Here is a 17,247-nt window from a genome sequence, read left to right on the forward strand (position 1 = left end):
GCAGTGGTTTATAAATATGAGAGGTAACATCTTCCATGACATTGCATACATTATTGTAGCTTCGTAGTTCAGTGATTGATTTTCAGATCACAGATAGCACATCGCAAGTGAGTTCAGTAAACTTTTAGGTTGAGGACATCTTAACTTTCTTCCTCTCCACTAAGTACACTATTTACCATAAAGTATTTTTCAATCTCACTGATTACATTTTACTAGATGCCTGTCTCATTATTTGCAAAGTGTCATCAGTTATACTGCAGACACTATGAATTAGTAATAGTTTACCTTACGAATGAGATATATTTTTGTAAATCATCCACAGCATACATCTACAGCATGCACTGCACATCTTTACAGTGATTATCCATAGTTCATGTTCTCTTCAGGGTATATACATTTTTAAAAAATGGATGGGACTGAATGCCTACCACTGTAATCAAGGCTGCATATAAAATACTGGCTTAGCACCCACTTATTCACACATGTAGTCTGTATTGTCTGCACACACTTTTTTTCCCTTTTCCTGTAACCAAATTTTTGTGTTGTTCACAAACTGCAACACTTTCTAAATTTTCATACTAATTTTGGCCATAGAAGCATTGTCTTTTCTGAATGTACTAGTGACCAAAAAGTGAGTCTGATAACTGGAGTCCAAGGTTTCATTAATATGCGTTTTGAATTCTTGTGGAGATGTTTCCATAGAAGCCTTTTTCCCTAACACATTTTCTTTATGTCTAACAAAGAAGTGAAATACCAGCTTTCATAGATTTAGCTTTAAACAGGTATTAGTATACCTGTGTAACAAAATATTTCCTTACAAATTTTCGTCCCCTTAGAGGTTGGATTTCCAGAAACAGTGAAACACATTTTTTTCCATTTCTAACTGAGAAGTCAAACATCATTTTTCAACAATTTAGCTTTAAAAATGCTCTTACAAAGAAATTTTTTCATATGTATTTCGCCCCTGATTTCACACATTCGGAAGGTGAACCACCAAAAACACTGAAATACAATTTTTTCCTTTTCTCACAGAGAAGCCAAATACAATTTTTTATCCATTTAACTTCAAAAGTGCTTGCAGATTGAAATATTTCCATAAAATATTTCACATTGAAATACTAATTTTTTAAAATTTGTAACTGTGAAGTCAAATACCAGTTTTCATAGATGTAGCTTTAAAAATAATTTAGTAGTCCTATAATAATGAAAAAAAGAACATTCACTTACAATGTCACTCCCCATAATAGAGATGGGGGATTCTCTCCTGAACTAATTCATAGAGTTGAATCTTTCAAAGGAGTGAACAATCAGTGATTCAGAAAAAAAGAATGGTAGCTCCAAACATTTCCCACAGCAGAGAGAGAGAGAGAGAGAGAGAGAGAGAGAGAGAGAGAGTCGGAGCAGACCAGTGGGGCCTCTGCTGGTCAGAGCACACTGCACGCCACACAACACAGCCAGCGCCGGCCTCTACCCTGCTTCTGCCTTGGCTGCCTGCATTGTGCAGTGCCCCATTGGATTTTGTGTTTCACACATGCTGTGCCGTCTCTGTGCTTCCTCTGCCGCGTGCAGTGTCTGGCCTTAACTTAGCATCGCACTCCGTCAGCGACCGTTTCAGTCGCACATCCTACCCTCTGGGCAGTTGATGCGAGCAACAGGACAGAGAGCCTCCTAGCGAAGAACATAAGAACTACTTTCAACAACCTGCTCGCATGAGAACGGACGATTTGTCTCGGAGCAGGTGAGTGGTGGCCGTTCACCGCTCCCCCCACCCTCGGAACTCGCCTGCTCAACGCTCACCCCACCATTCTCGACTCCAGCCAGAGCGTTGAGCAAAGCAACTCAGGTGTCACTCTGGTCTCTGCGGTCTTAGCTCGCACAGTAATACAGCTCGCGGCTCGACCTGCTTGACTCAGCGCCTCTGCATCGGAGTTCGTCTCTACTGGATATTGTTCTTCGTAGTAATACCGTTATGTATATTACATAATTATGTTATGTATACATCATTCGTTTTCATTTTATTTTTATTTGTTTAAACTGATCAGATTAGGTTCCTGATGGCTCCTCTTACTATAGGATTTTTTATTATGGTCACTCGAATTTACACTTTAATTACGAGCGAACCGATAAACGTATAGCAAAAGTGATACACCAATTTTTCCTTGTTTTATTCTGCGGAAGGCTAATGCAGCACTTTGGTCTTACAGTCAAATTTATATATTTTTTTCTTATTGTAGTACGGATTTTGCGATTTTAGGCGTCTTTGGAAGGAAATGTTCACTTTAAAAATATATGGCTTGCGATGTATTTGTACGAGGTTAATGAAATTTTAATACATTATAGCTAAATATATTGTTAATGTAAATCTCAAGTTACAACATTTTCCAATCACCCAAAAAACCACGATAGTGCAAAATAAATCAATAATCAAAAACTTTGTCATATCGTGGAAATTTCAATAAACAATACAAAATTCTTACTCATTATCTGTGTTACTTCAAAATAGGATCAAATAAGATCAAAATACAGGTATAGTACTGGAATAAACCAAGTTTAAAGGGCGATGTGCCTTCCATTTATTTTCTGTTGTGAATGAGTGGTGAGTCATGAAAAAGAGCTAGTTCATTTCAGGGAGTGAACAGTTCTGATCCGATCTCTGAAAAGAACAGTTTTGCCCATCTCTACCCAATATGGGTTAAATTTACGAAAATGCATACACATACTCCTTTATTTCAGACCGAGAAAACAAACACCAATTTTCATGGGTGTAGAATTGCCTTAATAGCAACATATTTTCAGGAAAATTTAATCCCCTGTTTCATCCCCTTAGGGGTGGAATTTAAAAAAAATCTCTTCTTAAATGAAGCCTGCTGTGTAACATCAACACCCTCTCCAAGTTTCAAATTTCTGACCTTAGCAGTTTGGGCTGGGTGATGATGAGTCAGTGAATGAGTCAGTCAGTGGGAAGATTGCCTTTTGTATACAGAGATTATTTCACACAGTTGGCTGTGATTACCAAACATCTCTTTGACTAGGAGTGTTTATCATATGGTCTAACATGGACAGAGATAAAGCCGCAGCTTAAAAACTATGTGACAGAAGAAATAGGAAATAATCACAATCAATCTATGTCTTCCCAGTTTTCTCTAAAGCAATTAAAAAAGTACACTGAACCTAATAAAAAAAAAGGTCTTACAGAAAATATTAAAAAAATTGCATCCACAATGAGAGATTTTATGGAAAAGATTAGCTTTTCATTAGAGGAATAAAGAATCATATGATTTTTCTATGATCTGACTTAAGCTCAATTCAAACTGCTACTTACTTCTACACAAACTACAGAGCTGTGGAATCAGGGACAATGAAACACTGCTTAGCACATATTTGACAAATGATTTGGTTTTAAGTTCTTATTTGTCACTGTTTTAAGTAAGAAAAATATTACTGGCAAGTATGGCTCTTTATGCATTCTTACTTGCAGTTGACACTTTAGTCCCAGTATCCTCTGTATGCTGCAGAATATATCTTATTTTACCTCCATGAATATTACATGAAATGTAAGTATGACAAATGAATATTATTCTTGACTTGTATTCGAATATGGGTTTTTGGAATTTTGAGAGGAATTCTTCTTGTAATGCACAACACCTCTCCTGTAGCATATGTCTCGTGAATGTTGAGAATTTCTTTAATGATAATGTGCTGACTAAACAAACGTCTGATTAAAAAAAGCCTGTAGATCTTCTCTCTCCTATCAGACACCTGTCATATGGACTCCAGAAAAACTGTGTATTGCATTTACATTCAGTGTGTTATTTTGCATGGAATAATTTACAATGCTACTGTGGGAAAAAAGCATTGTCAATATTTATGATAAAAAAGTCCTTTATACACACCATTCCCACATACCAAAATATGACAGAAATTAGGAAGTTGAAGTATTACTAGACATGTCTGCTGTGAAATGAATGGATATTTGGTAATGTGTGACATAAGAAAAGAGGGATTCATGAGTTTACAAGATTCAGTCAGAATTTGGAAGAGAAATCCATAGTAAATTGTACAATAATAACTGAAGAAATCAAAAGATGCCTGGCAGAAGTGAAAGCCATGTGAAGCATTAATCTTTCTTGTTTTTGTTTTTTGGTTGTATTTATTGAGTGGAAATGTGTCTATCTTTTTCTTTTATTTTTGTATTCTTATGGGTTTATATGACAAAATAAAATCAATTTTGTTTCCTGTTATGCCCAGTATTGACAATAAAGCATTATGTAACACTTATTTTTATCACTATATATCATCAGTGGATTGCTAATGGTGAGCACATTGGTTCTTCACACATTCTTTTTCATTGTGATTTATATTTGGCCCTAATTCCATTGTTATTTTCATTCTGCTGCAATATCATTGACTTACTTAGATTTAAGATTTTGTGTGGACATTCCATTGTCTTCTTTTTCTGTAGTAGAGATTTTATTAGATTAATACTAGTTCCATGGATCATGAATACGATATTTCGTAATGATGTGGAACGAGTAAAATTTTCCAATACATGACGTAATTAAGTTAATATAACAACATTTTTATTTTTATCTTTTTAATTTTATTTATAATTTTTGTTTGTTTGGTTTTTTCTTTTTTTTCTTAATTTGTATCTAAAAATTCCTCTATGGAGTAGAAGGAGTTGTCATTCAGAAATTCTTCTAATTTCTTCTTAAATACTTGTTGGTTATCTGTCAGACTTTTGATACTATTTGGTAAGTGACCAAAGACTTTAGTGGCAGTTAATTCACCCCTTTCTGTGCCAAAGTTAGATTTAATCTTGAATAGTGAAGATCATCCTTCCTCCTAGTATTGTAGTTATGCACACTGCTATTACTTTTGAATTGGGTTTGGTTGTTAATAACAAATTTCATAAGAGAGTAAATACACTGAGAAGCTACTGCGAATATCCCTAGATCCTTAAATAAATGTCTGCGGATGGACTTGGGTGGACTCCACCTATTATTCTGATTACACGCTTTTGTGCAATAAATACTTTGTTCCTCAGCGATGAATTACCCCAAAATATGATGCCATATGCAAGCAATGAGTGAAAATAGGCGTAGTAAGCTAATTTACTAAGATGTTTATCAGCAAAATTTGCAATGACCCTTACTGCATAAGTAGCTGAACTCAAACGTTTCAGCAGATCATCAATGTGTTCTTCCAATTTAATCTCTCATCAATGGACACACCTAAAAATTTGGGATATTCTACCTTAGCTATATGCTTCTGATTAAGGTCTATATTTATTAATGGCATCATACCATTTACTGTACAGAACTGTATGTACTGTGTCTTATCAAATTTCAGTGAGAGTCGGTTTACAAGGAACCACTTAGTAATTTTCTGAAAGACATTATTGACAATTTCATCAGTTAATTCTTGTTTGTCAGATGTAATTACTATACTTGTATCATCAGCAAAGAGAACTAACTTTGCCTCTTCATGAATATAGAATGGCAAGTCATTAATATATATTAAGAACAACAAAGGACCCAAGACCGACCCTTGTGGAACCCCATTCTTGATAGTTCCCCGGTTTGAGGAATGTGCTGATCTTTGCATATTATGAGAACTGCTTATTTCAGCTTTCTGCACTCTACCAGTTAGGTACAAATTAAACCATTTGTGCACTGTCCCACTCATGCCGGAATACTTGAGCTTGTCTAGCAGAATTTCATGATTTACACAATCAAAAGCCTTTGAGAGATCACAAAAAATCCCAATGGGTGGTGTTCGGTTATTCAAATCATTCAAAATTTGATTGGTGAAAGGATATATGGCACTTTCTGTTGAAAAACCTTTCTGGAAACCAAACTGACATTTTGTTAGTACTTCATTTTTGCAGATATGTGAAGCTACTCTTGAATACATTACTTTCTCAAAAATTTTGGTTAAAGCTGTTAGAAGGGAGATTGGATGGTAATTGTTGACATCAGATCTATCCCCTTTTTTATGCAAAGGTATAACAATAGCATATTTCAGTCTATCAGGGAAAATGCACTGTTCCAGAGAGCTATTACACAGGTGGCTGAGAATCTTACTTATCTGTTGAGAACAAGCTTTTAGTATTTTGCTGGAAATGCCATCAATTCCATGTGAGTTTTTGCTTTTAAGTAAGTATATTATTTTCCTAATTTCAGAGGGAGAAGTGGGTGAGATTTCAATTGTATCAAATTGCATAGGTATGGCCTCTTCCATTAACAGCCTAGCATCTTCTAATGAACACCTGGATCCTACTACATCCACAACATTTAGAAAATGATTATTAAAAATATTTTCAACTTCTGACTTTTTGTTCGTAAAGTTTTCATTCAATTTGATGGTAATACCATCTTCCTGTGCTCTTGGTTGACCTGTTTCTCTTTTAATAATATTCTAAATTGTTTTAATTTTATTATCAGAGTTGCTGTTTTTAGACATGATACACATACTTCTGGATTTTTTAATAACTTTTCTTAATGTAGCACAGTAGTTTTTATAATGTTTGATAGTTTCTGGGTCACTCCTCCCCCCTCCATGAGAAAAATTGAATGATGTAAGTAGCAAGCTGTCATGGCTTACAGTGAAGACATCAGACAATGGCCTCTACAGCACACACAGCACCTTGAACAGGAAAGTAAGATTTCATGTAAATGTTTTCTGTGACTGGGAATACAATAGTACTATCAGCTGTGAACCATTGTAAAGATGGCTTGCTGGTGTTGTGGTTGTGTTCAGTATTGTAGAGTTGTGATTGACCCCATGGCCATGCAAATAATGTACCATATTTACTCGAATCCAAGCCGCACTTTTTTTCCGGTTTCTGTAATCCAAAAAACTTCCTGCGGCTTAGAATCGAGTGCAAAGTAAGTGGAAGCTCTGAAAAATGTTGGTAGGTGCCGCCACAACTAACTTCTGCCGTTGAATATATGTAGCGCTACACAGGCATGCTTTGCAGGCACAAAGATAAATACTGTCGCCAAAACCTCTGATTCAGTAAATAAATTTAAAAAAAGGTGGAAGACGAACTTTTTTCTCTGCCTTGAGTTTCGACCACTGCATTTTCATACATTATTCAACGAAGTAAACACAAATCCCATATTGTTCATCTTTGAATGCAGCAGCATTTCAATGTACTATGAAAATCCGACTGGCAAGACTGTTTGAGATGTTTGTCAATATGGCCAACTCTACGTTCTGAATTTTTTCCTACCTGTGAGAAGAGATGGTTGCTAATAGGAACTTTTATGAATTGTGAATCACATGCAGTATTCTCTTCACCATAAGAATAGTACGAATATAACCATTTTACCATGTATTCTTTCGTGTTTGCTGCTTTCTCATTTAAATCTTGTCTGCCTAATAAACTATGAAACTAGTGTGAGACAACAGCAAACGCGGAAGAATGTACATATCATGTCATGTTTATATTCGTATCATTCTTATGCCTAATAGTGATAGTCAGAGATGAAGCACGGCAATTGACTAGATTTTTAAATCTAAGATGACTCTAATTTCTGTGCAGAATGTAATGTACAAAAGAGGCGCCTGCAAAGATTTTCAAATGGCGAAAAATTTTAGCTAAACTCTCGTTCAGAACATCTTCTATCATACGCAGTCTATTATTTGGTTCTTGTTGATCATTATCAAAGAAAGCAGCAGTGTAAGTAACAAGAAATAGCAATCTCTTGCCATTGTTTCGCTAATGAGACAATTCCTCTTTTTTTTTTTTTTTTTTTTTTTTTTTTTCGTAAGCGGCGGTAGCGCGCACAAAAGCAAGCCATGCTGTGAGCGGCGACAGGTCATAAACACACATTATCAGAATGCGACTAACAGTGCATGACACAGTACAATTACGCATTTTCAGCTTAGAGTGACGTAAACACCTATAACAAAGAGAACAGCACTTATCAGTTCAAAGAAAAATAAGCAATCGATTCAAACCAGATGAAGCACGTGAAAAAGGAAGGGTACCCGTATAAATATGGGCCTGATGCATAGCAATGGCTACCTGGTAAAGCTTAACTGCTAAGCTTACGACTCGAACCAAACTACTGTAGCTGTATCGTCATTCATTCGACCTAAATTGTGTCTCATATTACAATAGACCAACTTTGTTTCGATTTGGAAGTGCGGCCTAAAACTTTTCTCTCCCTTGAATTTCGAGTCTCAAATTTCAGGTGCGGCTTAGATTAGGGAAAATTTTTTTCCCTTGATTTCGAGTCTCATTTTTCAGGTGCGGCTTAGATTCAAGTGCGGCTTAGATTCGAGTAAATACGGTAGTTGAAAAATTTCCAAGAACTTCTGATACAGAACCCATTTCTGAAGACTATGTAATGTTTTATATAAGTATTCATTGCAAAATACTGCCTGTCAAAAAAATTAAGCACCCAGAAGACATGGTCAGCTGTCAGTGTAACTTTGTACATATACACTCAAATGTGGGAATGTAAATGATTAAGAGTTACAATTTTCTGTGGAAGGTAGAATGGCCACCAGAGTCCATTAGGTATATAAGGGGCTAGAGTAGCATTAGATGTTGAGCAACCACTATGAAGGACACAGAGATACTGTGTAATTGTGTGAAACAGTGCTATTAGCATCTGACAAGGACACCATTGTGGTTCTCCATTTGGCTGCATTTTTAGATAGTGCAATATACAGATTTGTGAGGCATTCAGTTGTGACAGAGGCTCGATGTTGGACTGCATTGAAAAATGAGGGCTGGCATACTCATTGTCAAGGTACTGGTACACCATGTCTCACCACCACAAGGAAGAATCACTGTATTGTGCACTAAGCACATTATAACCCCTTCACATCTGTACCTACCGCCTGAGAATAAGTTACGGACTCCCTGCATCTTCATGTCTCATTCCGCACTGTAGGTCACAGACTACCCACACTCAGACTATGAAATTACTGCCCCGTGTTTATGCTGGTGTTAACACAACAGAAATGGCTGTATTTGCAATTGTACCACAACCAGGAAGCATGGAATGCTGTTGAATGGTGCCTGATTGTGTTCAGTGATTAACAGCAGTTCTGCATTATCGTGGATGATCATTGTCAATTAGTTTGGTAGCACCTTGAGGAGAGGTTCCATTATAACAATGTTTTGATGAGGCACAGAGGTGTTACTCCTGGCATAATGGTATGGGGAGACATTGGGTATGGCCTCAGGTCACAGTAGGTAGTGGTTAAGGGGCCTCTGATGGCAAAGTGGTATATCACACACATCTTTCATCCTCCTGTCCTGCGGCAGTATTGTGGTATCGTTTTTAATGGGGCAGTGCTTGTACACACATTGCATGTGTGCCTGTGAACTGTACGTGTGATGTCAAGATAATCCCATGGCCAACAAGGTTCCAAGATCTATCCCTAACAGAATCCGTGTGGGACCATCTCAGATGTCAGTTCATCCCAGAACCAGTATCCATGATAATGACGACCAGTTGAGACAGTCATTGGCCAGCTTTCCTCAGGAGAGGATACAGCAAATTTATGACACCCCTGTCAATGGAATCAGTCTATGCATGTAGGCCAGAGCATGTACAGTGTCATGCTGAAATTTTGGTTCATACTTCCAAGTTCTTTGTAAATTTGGCTTAGTTTTGTAATAACATCTGCAGCAATATCACACATTCTTTATTTTTTGTCAGTGTTTGTGAGAGACATATCTGAATATAATTCACTCTGTTGTCAAAATGTATTCCTCAGTTTTTACTTTTCAATTAGGCAAAATATATTTGAATATAGATTACCTACCTATGTTTCATTTATGGACTTTCTTTTTTTTCTAGGTACGTGTTCAAATAGAAAAGTTTCGTGAAAACATGCCAATTATACAGACTCTTGGAAATCCTGGCATGAAGGAACGTCACTGGGAAAAAGTGTCAGAGATAGTTGGCTTTCCCATAAAACCAGATTTCGAACTCTCATTATCCAAAGTTATAGATTTTGGCCTAGAAGATTTTATCCCACGATTTGAAGCTATAAGTGAGTCTGCAACAAAAGAAAACAATTTGGAGAGAGCTCTGGAGAAGATGAAGAAAGAATGGGCTGATATGGAGTTTGCAGCGATTCCATATCGTGACAGTGGAACTCACATTTTATCAGCAGTTGATGACATTCAAGTTTTGCTGGATGATCATATTGTTAAAACACAGACTATGAAGAGCTCACCATACATTAAGCCTTTCGAAGCTGAAATACTGTAAGTTTGTTAGAAAGTACACTGTGAGTATTAAGCAAATTACATATAATACCTTTTCCCTCTATTGCTTAAACATGGACTGTGACATCATTGTGCCCACTGGTATTCATTTTTATTTACATTTTCCTTTTACAGTGTTTTTTTTTATGATAAGCATGATACATATGTAACCCTAACAGTATTGCCTTATATTTACTTGCAGAACATGGTAATGATACTGAAAAAAAAAAAAGAACTTTCGTGATATTCTGCTAATATTTTTATTTGATTACAAACCAGCTTCTGCTTCTTAATCCGGTGTCAGATGACAACTGAATGCTGCAACTGTTGATCAGATGTTATGGATTCAGATCAGATACAGACATTTAAAAAAGAAGTAATACTTCTTTATAGTATGTGGAAACCATTACATTTAACAAAAATGAAACATGATATTAAATTTGTTGTTGTAATTTAACATTTACTTAATAGGGTTAAAAAGAGGAAGTTGTGTGTGGTCATTTAAAATAAAGCTATCAGTCTGTCTCATATGTTAATTGATTTCAAGTATTTTGAGTACTCTAGAATGAGAGTTTCACTCTGCAGTGGAGTGTGTGCTGATGTGAAACTACCTGGCAGATTAAAACTGTGTGCCAGACTGAGACTTGAACTCAGAACCTTTGCCTTCTGCGGGCAAATACTCTACCATCTGAGCTACCCAAGTATGACTCACGCACTGTCCTCACAGATTTAGTTCCACCAGAACATTATCTCCTACCTTCCAAACTTCACAGAAGCTCTCCTGCGAACCTTGCAGAACTAGCACTCCTGGAACAAAGGATATTGCGGAAACATGGCTTAGCCACAAACTATTGTGCCAGTGACAGCCTTTACATGTGACTAAAATGCGCTTAAGTTTTGTGAGGTCTTACTACAACGTAATTAGGTGCTCTCAGTAGAGTTAACTTTATACACATCATGCTGTAACTTTCATTACATAGTGTGAAAAAGTTATTGGTTTACCACAGTTATTGACATATCTTAGGAAATAACATCAGTTGCTTACTGCAATCATTCTGATAGGTGTGCTGCTGTTATATCATCTATGATGTGAATGCAGAGAAAAAATGAAAGATTTGCAGGCATGTTCATTGCTGACATGAAACCAAGTGATTCCTCATCAGTTAATCAGTTTTCATATTTGTGAGCCACCTTTCCCTGTATGCAAATGCAATTCAGTCAAAAATTATTGTTTTGATTTTACATAAAAAACAAAATCTTTAAATTCACTAGTACTCTGAAACTCTCAGTACGTTAGAAGCCTCTTTCTGTAGACTATATAAAATAATGAATATAGCATTGTGCTGCTCTAGGTGACTTTCAGCTATGAAGTACTGAAATGAATTTACTTTTCTTGCAGACAGTGGGAAGGAAAACTGATATTGTTGCAGGAAATATTAGATGACTGGCTTAGAGTTCAGTGCACATGGCTATATTTGGAGCCTATTTTCTCTTCACCAGATATTCAAAGCCAGATGCCTGAAGAAGGAAGAAAATTCAGTGCCGTTGATAAGGTGGATAATGAAAATCGCTATTTCAGATTCTTTGGTGTGTGTGTGTGTGTGTGTGTGTGTGTGTGTGTGTGTGTGTGTGTGTTTGCATGCCTCAATGCTACAGAGGTATTCGAAAGAGTCTAAATAAACTTTGTACTGTTTTGTTTTGTAGATATGGCGTGATATAATGAAAACAGTTTTGCTTGATACAAAAGTGTTGGCTGTTATTGAAATTGATAAAATGTTAGAACGCTTAAAGAAATGCAATTCTTTATTGGAGATGATACAGCGTGGACTAAATGACTACTTGGATAAGAAAAGAATATACTTCCCAAGATTCTTTTTCTTGTCAAATGATGAACTGCTTGAAATTCTGTCAGAAACAAAGGACCCAACAAGGTAAGCAATTATATACATTTTTACTTCTAAAAAGATTTGTGTGAATACAGGAGGCACATCACTTGTGTCAAAGCTGTCGGGTTCATTATAATTAAGTAGTCAAGATGGTAGTTATTCTGTGCTGTGGTCATTGTGTACGGACAAGGGCTATCCAGAAAGTAACAGACATTTCAGTCTGTCACAGCAATGAAGAGGTTACAGCTGCCATGTTGTGGCCATAACATTCCTACACTCTGTACGAATCCAGCGGTGGTACCTTGTGATCTGTGTTTCTACTACTTTGCTTTCTGTGATGTGTTAAAATGTGCACTGCCATAGAAAATCCTGCAACATGTGAAGTGCCTTCTGTGATTAGGCTTTTGCTAGGAAATAATTGCAAACCAATTGAAATTTATTGCGATCTTTGTGATGTGTACAGAAAAGGACTAATGAATGAATGCTGAGTGGGGCAGTGGTGCATTAATTGTAAAAATGGTCATGCCAGTGGTAGGCATAGCCTTGTGACTGATGAACTAGTGATGAAAATCAATGACAAAGTTTGTGAAAATCATCATTTCGTGATTACAGAAAGTTTACAACATTTTCTCCAAATTTCACAGAGTTTGCTACATGAAACTGGGGACACACACATTCTCCCAAGAAACAAGGAAGCCTTTGCAAATGCTGTCAGTGAGAAAGATCTTGAGTACTGTGTTTTGTGACTCTAAGGGGAGTGATTCTTGTTGATTTCCTTGAGCATGGCTCAACAATTAACTCAGGCAGGTATTGTCAGACACTGTCAAAGTTAAGGCAGGTGATACAAAATAAGCACCAGGGAAAACTTAGCATAAAAGTTTTGTTTTCTCACTACAACGCATGTCCACAAATAGCCAGTTGCACCTGAGACTTCCTATGTGAGGCATTTGGTCATCCACCATATAGCACAGATTTGGCACTGAGCAACTACCAACTTTTTCCACAATGAGGACATGGCTCACTACACACTGCTTTGATACTGACACTGAACTGCATGCTGGTATAAGCCAGTGATTGCAATTGCAGGTGGGAGATTTCTACAGAGCTGGTATTGAAAAACATATGCCATGATATGGTAAGTGCCGCAATTTGAATGGTGATTATGTAGAAAAATAGCTTAGGGGGTACCTTTAAATTGTATTTAATAAAATTTGTCTTTTCCGTATTATTATTTATTTCAAAATGTCTGTTACTTTCTGGATACCCTTAGTATACGTCCCTTGTTCTATCCACTGCTTCACACACTCATAAAAGTCACAGGAACATGCCCTGAAGCAGCTGAAATGGCAGCTTGTGATGAACTCATTCCCCAAACACAAATCGTTCTCTCTTGTTTGAACCCACTCATATGTTGATATTGTTGAAGATGGAGTTCTAGATGGTGCCATTAGAAAAGTGCAGTGACCCATTGCTCATAGCTAAGTAGAATTTTACTAGTGCATTGGATGAAATGTATTACGAAAATAATTCTGTTGCTGTATTGCAACTTTAGGCTGTATGGAATTGTGCAACCTACACATAAAGAAAATTCTTTTTATCTGTAAACTCTGGTAATCATTATGACAAAACAGGGGGAGTGATACATTTGATTGTTCATTCACAAGTGCTGATGGGCTGAGTTGTTGATAGGCACATAAAAAGGCTGAGAATGTCACTAGCTTTAGGGCAAATTCTTCATCAGAGGTGTAGCATACACATCCGTGCAAACACATTTATATACGCACACATGCACTTGTACTGCTACCCTGTCCTGACTGACTGTAGTGGGTGACAGTTATGTCATATGGAATGGTTAAGAGGAGAAAGGAAGTAGTGTGTGCGTGTGTGTGTGCAAGGGGGTGGGGGGTGGGGGGTGGGGAGTACTGTTGAAGGAGGGATGGTTGGTGAAAGATGCCTGGGACAGAGGAACAGGTGTGTGGGATAGGAATGTGACACCATTGGGCTTGTGTGACATGGTGACTTGTGCACAGAAAAGAGTGACATGGAGAAGTGGATTGGGAAGAGGATATAGAACTGAGGAAGAGGGTGACTGTAGAGAAGAGGGAGTAAGTTCAGAATGAGTGACATTCGGATGCTGGGGCTGGTGGAAGTGGAAGTGGGTGCGGGGCAGAGACTATTGGAGATCAAGGCCAGGATGATTACAAGATTGAAGAATGCATTGCTAGGATGGCTCCCATCAACATAATTCAGAGAAGGTGGTGCTGTAGTTAAGGATCTAGATGGCATGAGTTGTGAAGCACCCACTGAAATTAAGCACGTTACACACAGCATTGTGATCTGCCGTTGGGTGATCAGCTTTGGTCTTGACCACAGTTTGGCCGTAGCCATCCATTCAGATTGATGTTGGTCAATATTTACAGCGCTACTTTCGCAAGTTGCCTTGTCTCTGTCAGGAAGTTTCAACCATGCTGGAATTATCAGAGACTGGCCCTCCTCCTGATAGGCACAATGGGAACCTCTATATTGCCTCCCAACCTCTATAACCAAAGCTAACCAAACCCCTAAACAGAATCTTGGCCCTCCCAGTTCATATTTTCATCCAACCATGACCCTCCCTGAGCCCCACCTAACCAATCCCTGATTACCTTCCATGAATTTCTTACCTCCAACTTGTCCACACTCTCTATTCTTAGCTCCCTTCCCATGAACACTAACCTCTCAACAACCATTCACAATCATGAGATAGGCCTTGATATAGTCATCCTCCCTGCACACAAAGGCATCACCACGGTTGTGATGAACTGCAATGGTTACATGGTAGAAAGTAATTGCCCACTGCCTTACTACTCCATCTGCAACTGATTCCATAGTGATCTCATCCTGAAAGTCCAGCATAACCTCCAATCTCTTCTCAAATCTATAGGCCCACACCTGAAACTCTTTCCAAAATCGGTCTTCTTCCTCAACCCAACTATCCCATCCTTCCACATTCTTTGTCAACATGCTTCCCAAAACCCATAACCTTAACAGTCAAGGACAGAAAATTACAACTGGTTACTGTACTCTCAAAGAAATAATTAGGCTTTTCTCGGTCAACACCTCCATCCAGTAGTCCACAACTCAGCTTCTCATACCGTAGCTACAAGAAACTTGCTTCATGGATTCCCAGCCATCCCCACACCAATGCCATCTGAACCCCTAGTTATCACTGTTGACATAGTCTTCCTGTATACCAACACCCCCATGCCCATGGCGCTGCCACTACGTAACACTACCTCTCTCAGCGTCATACCAACTTCAGATCTACTACTGACAAATTGTATTCTTGTTGTTGTTGTGGTCTTCAGTCCTGAGACTGGTTTGATGCAGCTCTCAATGCTACTCTATCCTGCGCAAGCTTCTTCATCTCCCAGTACCTACTGCAACCTACATCCTTCTGAATCTGCTTAGTGTATTCATCTCTTGGTCTCCCTCTATGATTTTTACCCTCCACGCTGCCCTCCAATGCTAAATTTGTGATCCCTTGATGCCGCAAGACATGTCCTACCAACCGATCCCTTCTTCTAGTCAAGTTGTGCCACAAACTGCTCTTCCAAGTCCTTTGCTGTCTCTGTCAGAATTACAATGTCATCGGCGAACCTCAAAGTTTTTACTTCTTCTCCATGAATTTTAATACCTACTCCGAATTTTTCTTTTGTTTCCTTTACTGCTTGCTCAATATACAGATTGAATAACATCGGGGACAGGCTACAACCCTGTCTCACTCCTTTCCCAACCACTGCTTCCCTTTCATGCCCCTCGACTCTTACAACTGCCATCTGGTTTCTGTACAAATTGTAAATAGCCTTTCGCTCCCTGTATTTTAACCCTGCCACCTTCAGAATTTGAAAGAGAGTATTCCAGTTAACATTGTCAAAAGCTTTCTCTAAGTCTACAAATGCTAGAAACATAGGTTTGCCTTTTCTTAATCTTTCTTCTAAGATAAGTCATAAGGTTAGTATTGCCTCACGTGTTCCAACATTTCTACGGAATCCAAACTGATCTTCCCCGAGGTCCACTTCTACCAGTTTTTCCATTTGTCTGTAAAGAATTCGCATTAGTATTTTGCAGCTGTGACTTATTAAACTGATAGTTCGGTAATTTTCACATCTGTCAACACCTGCTTTCTTTGGGATTGGAATTATTATATTCTTCTTGAAGTCTGAGGGTATTTCGCCTGTCTCATACATCTTGCTCACCAGATGGTAGAGTTTTGTCATGACTGGCTCTCCCAAGGCCATCAGTAGTTCTAATGGAATGTTGTCTATTCCTGGGGCCTTGTTTTGACTCAGGTCTTTCAGTGCTCTGTCAAACTCTTCACGCAGTATCTTATCTCACATTTCGTCTTCATCTACATCCTCTTCCATTTCCATAATATTGTCCTCAAGTACATCGCCCTTGTATAAACCCTCTATATACTCCTTCCACCTTTCTGCCTTCCCTTCTTTGCTTAGAACTGGGTTGCCATCTGGGCTCTTGATATTCATACAAGTGGTTCTCTTCTCTCCAAAGATCTCTCTAATTTTCCTGTAGGCAGTATCTATCTTACCCCTAGTGAGACAAGCCTCTACATTCTTACATTTGTCCTCTAGCCATCCCTGCTAAGCCATTTTGCACTTCCTGTCGATCTCATTTTTGAGACGTTTGTATTCCTTTTTGCCTGCTTCATTTACTGCATTTTTATATTTTCTCCTTTCATCAATTAAATTCAATATTTCTTCTGTTACCCAAGGATTTCTATTAGCCCTCGTCTTTTTACCTACTTGATCGTCTGCTGCCTTCACTACTTCATCCCTCAGAGCTACCCATTCTTCTTCTACTGTATTTCTTTCCCCCATTCCTGTCAATTGTTCCCTTATGCTCTCCCTCAAACTCTCTACAACCTCTGGTTCTTTCAGTTTATCCAGGTCCCATCTCTTTAAATTCTCACCTTTTTGCAGTTTCTTCAGTTTCAATCTGCAGTTCATAACCAATAGATTGTGGTCAGAGTTCACATCTGCCCCTGGAAATGTCTTACAATTTAAAACCTGGTTCCTAAATCTCTGTCTTACCATTGTATAATCTATCTGATACCTTTTAGTA

General features: G+C 38.0%; 1 protein-coding gene across 1 annotated transcript in view; it reads left to right on the forward strand.

Moving 5' to 3' along the window:
• Positions 1–17,247, forward strand: part of LOC124596265 (dynein axonemal heavy chain 7) — a 1,038,560-nt gene that overhangs the window by 292,442 nt on the left and 728,871 nt on the right. Inside the window, 3 exon segments of the mRNA XM_047135340.1 lie at positions 9,828–10,240; positions 11,640–11,793; positions 11,945–12,171. Coding sequence (XP_046991296.1) covers positions 9,828–10,240; positions 11,640–11,793; positions 11,945–12,171 — 794 coding nt within the window.

Source organism: Schistocerca americana, chromosome 2, assembly GCF_021461395.2.
Source record: "Schistocerca americana isolate TAMUIC-IGC-003095 chromosome 2, iqSchAmer2.1, whole genome shotgun sequence".
Lineage (NCBI taxonomy): Eukaryota > Metazoa > Arthropoda > Insecta > Orthoptera > Acrididae > Schistocerca > Schistocerca americana.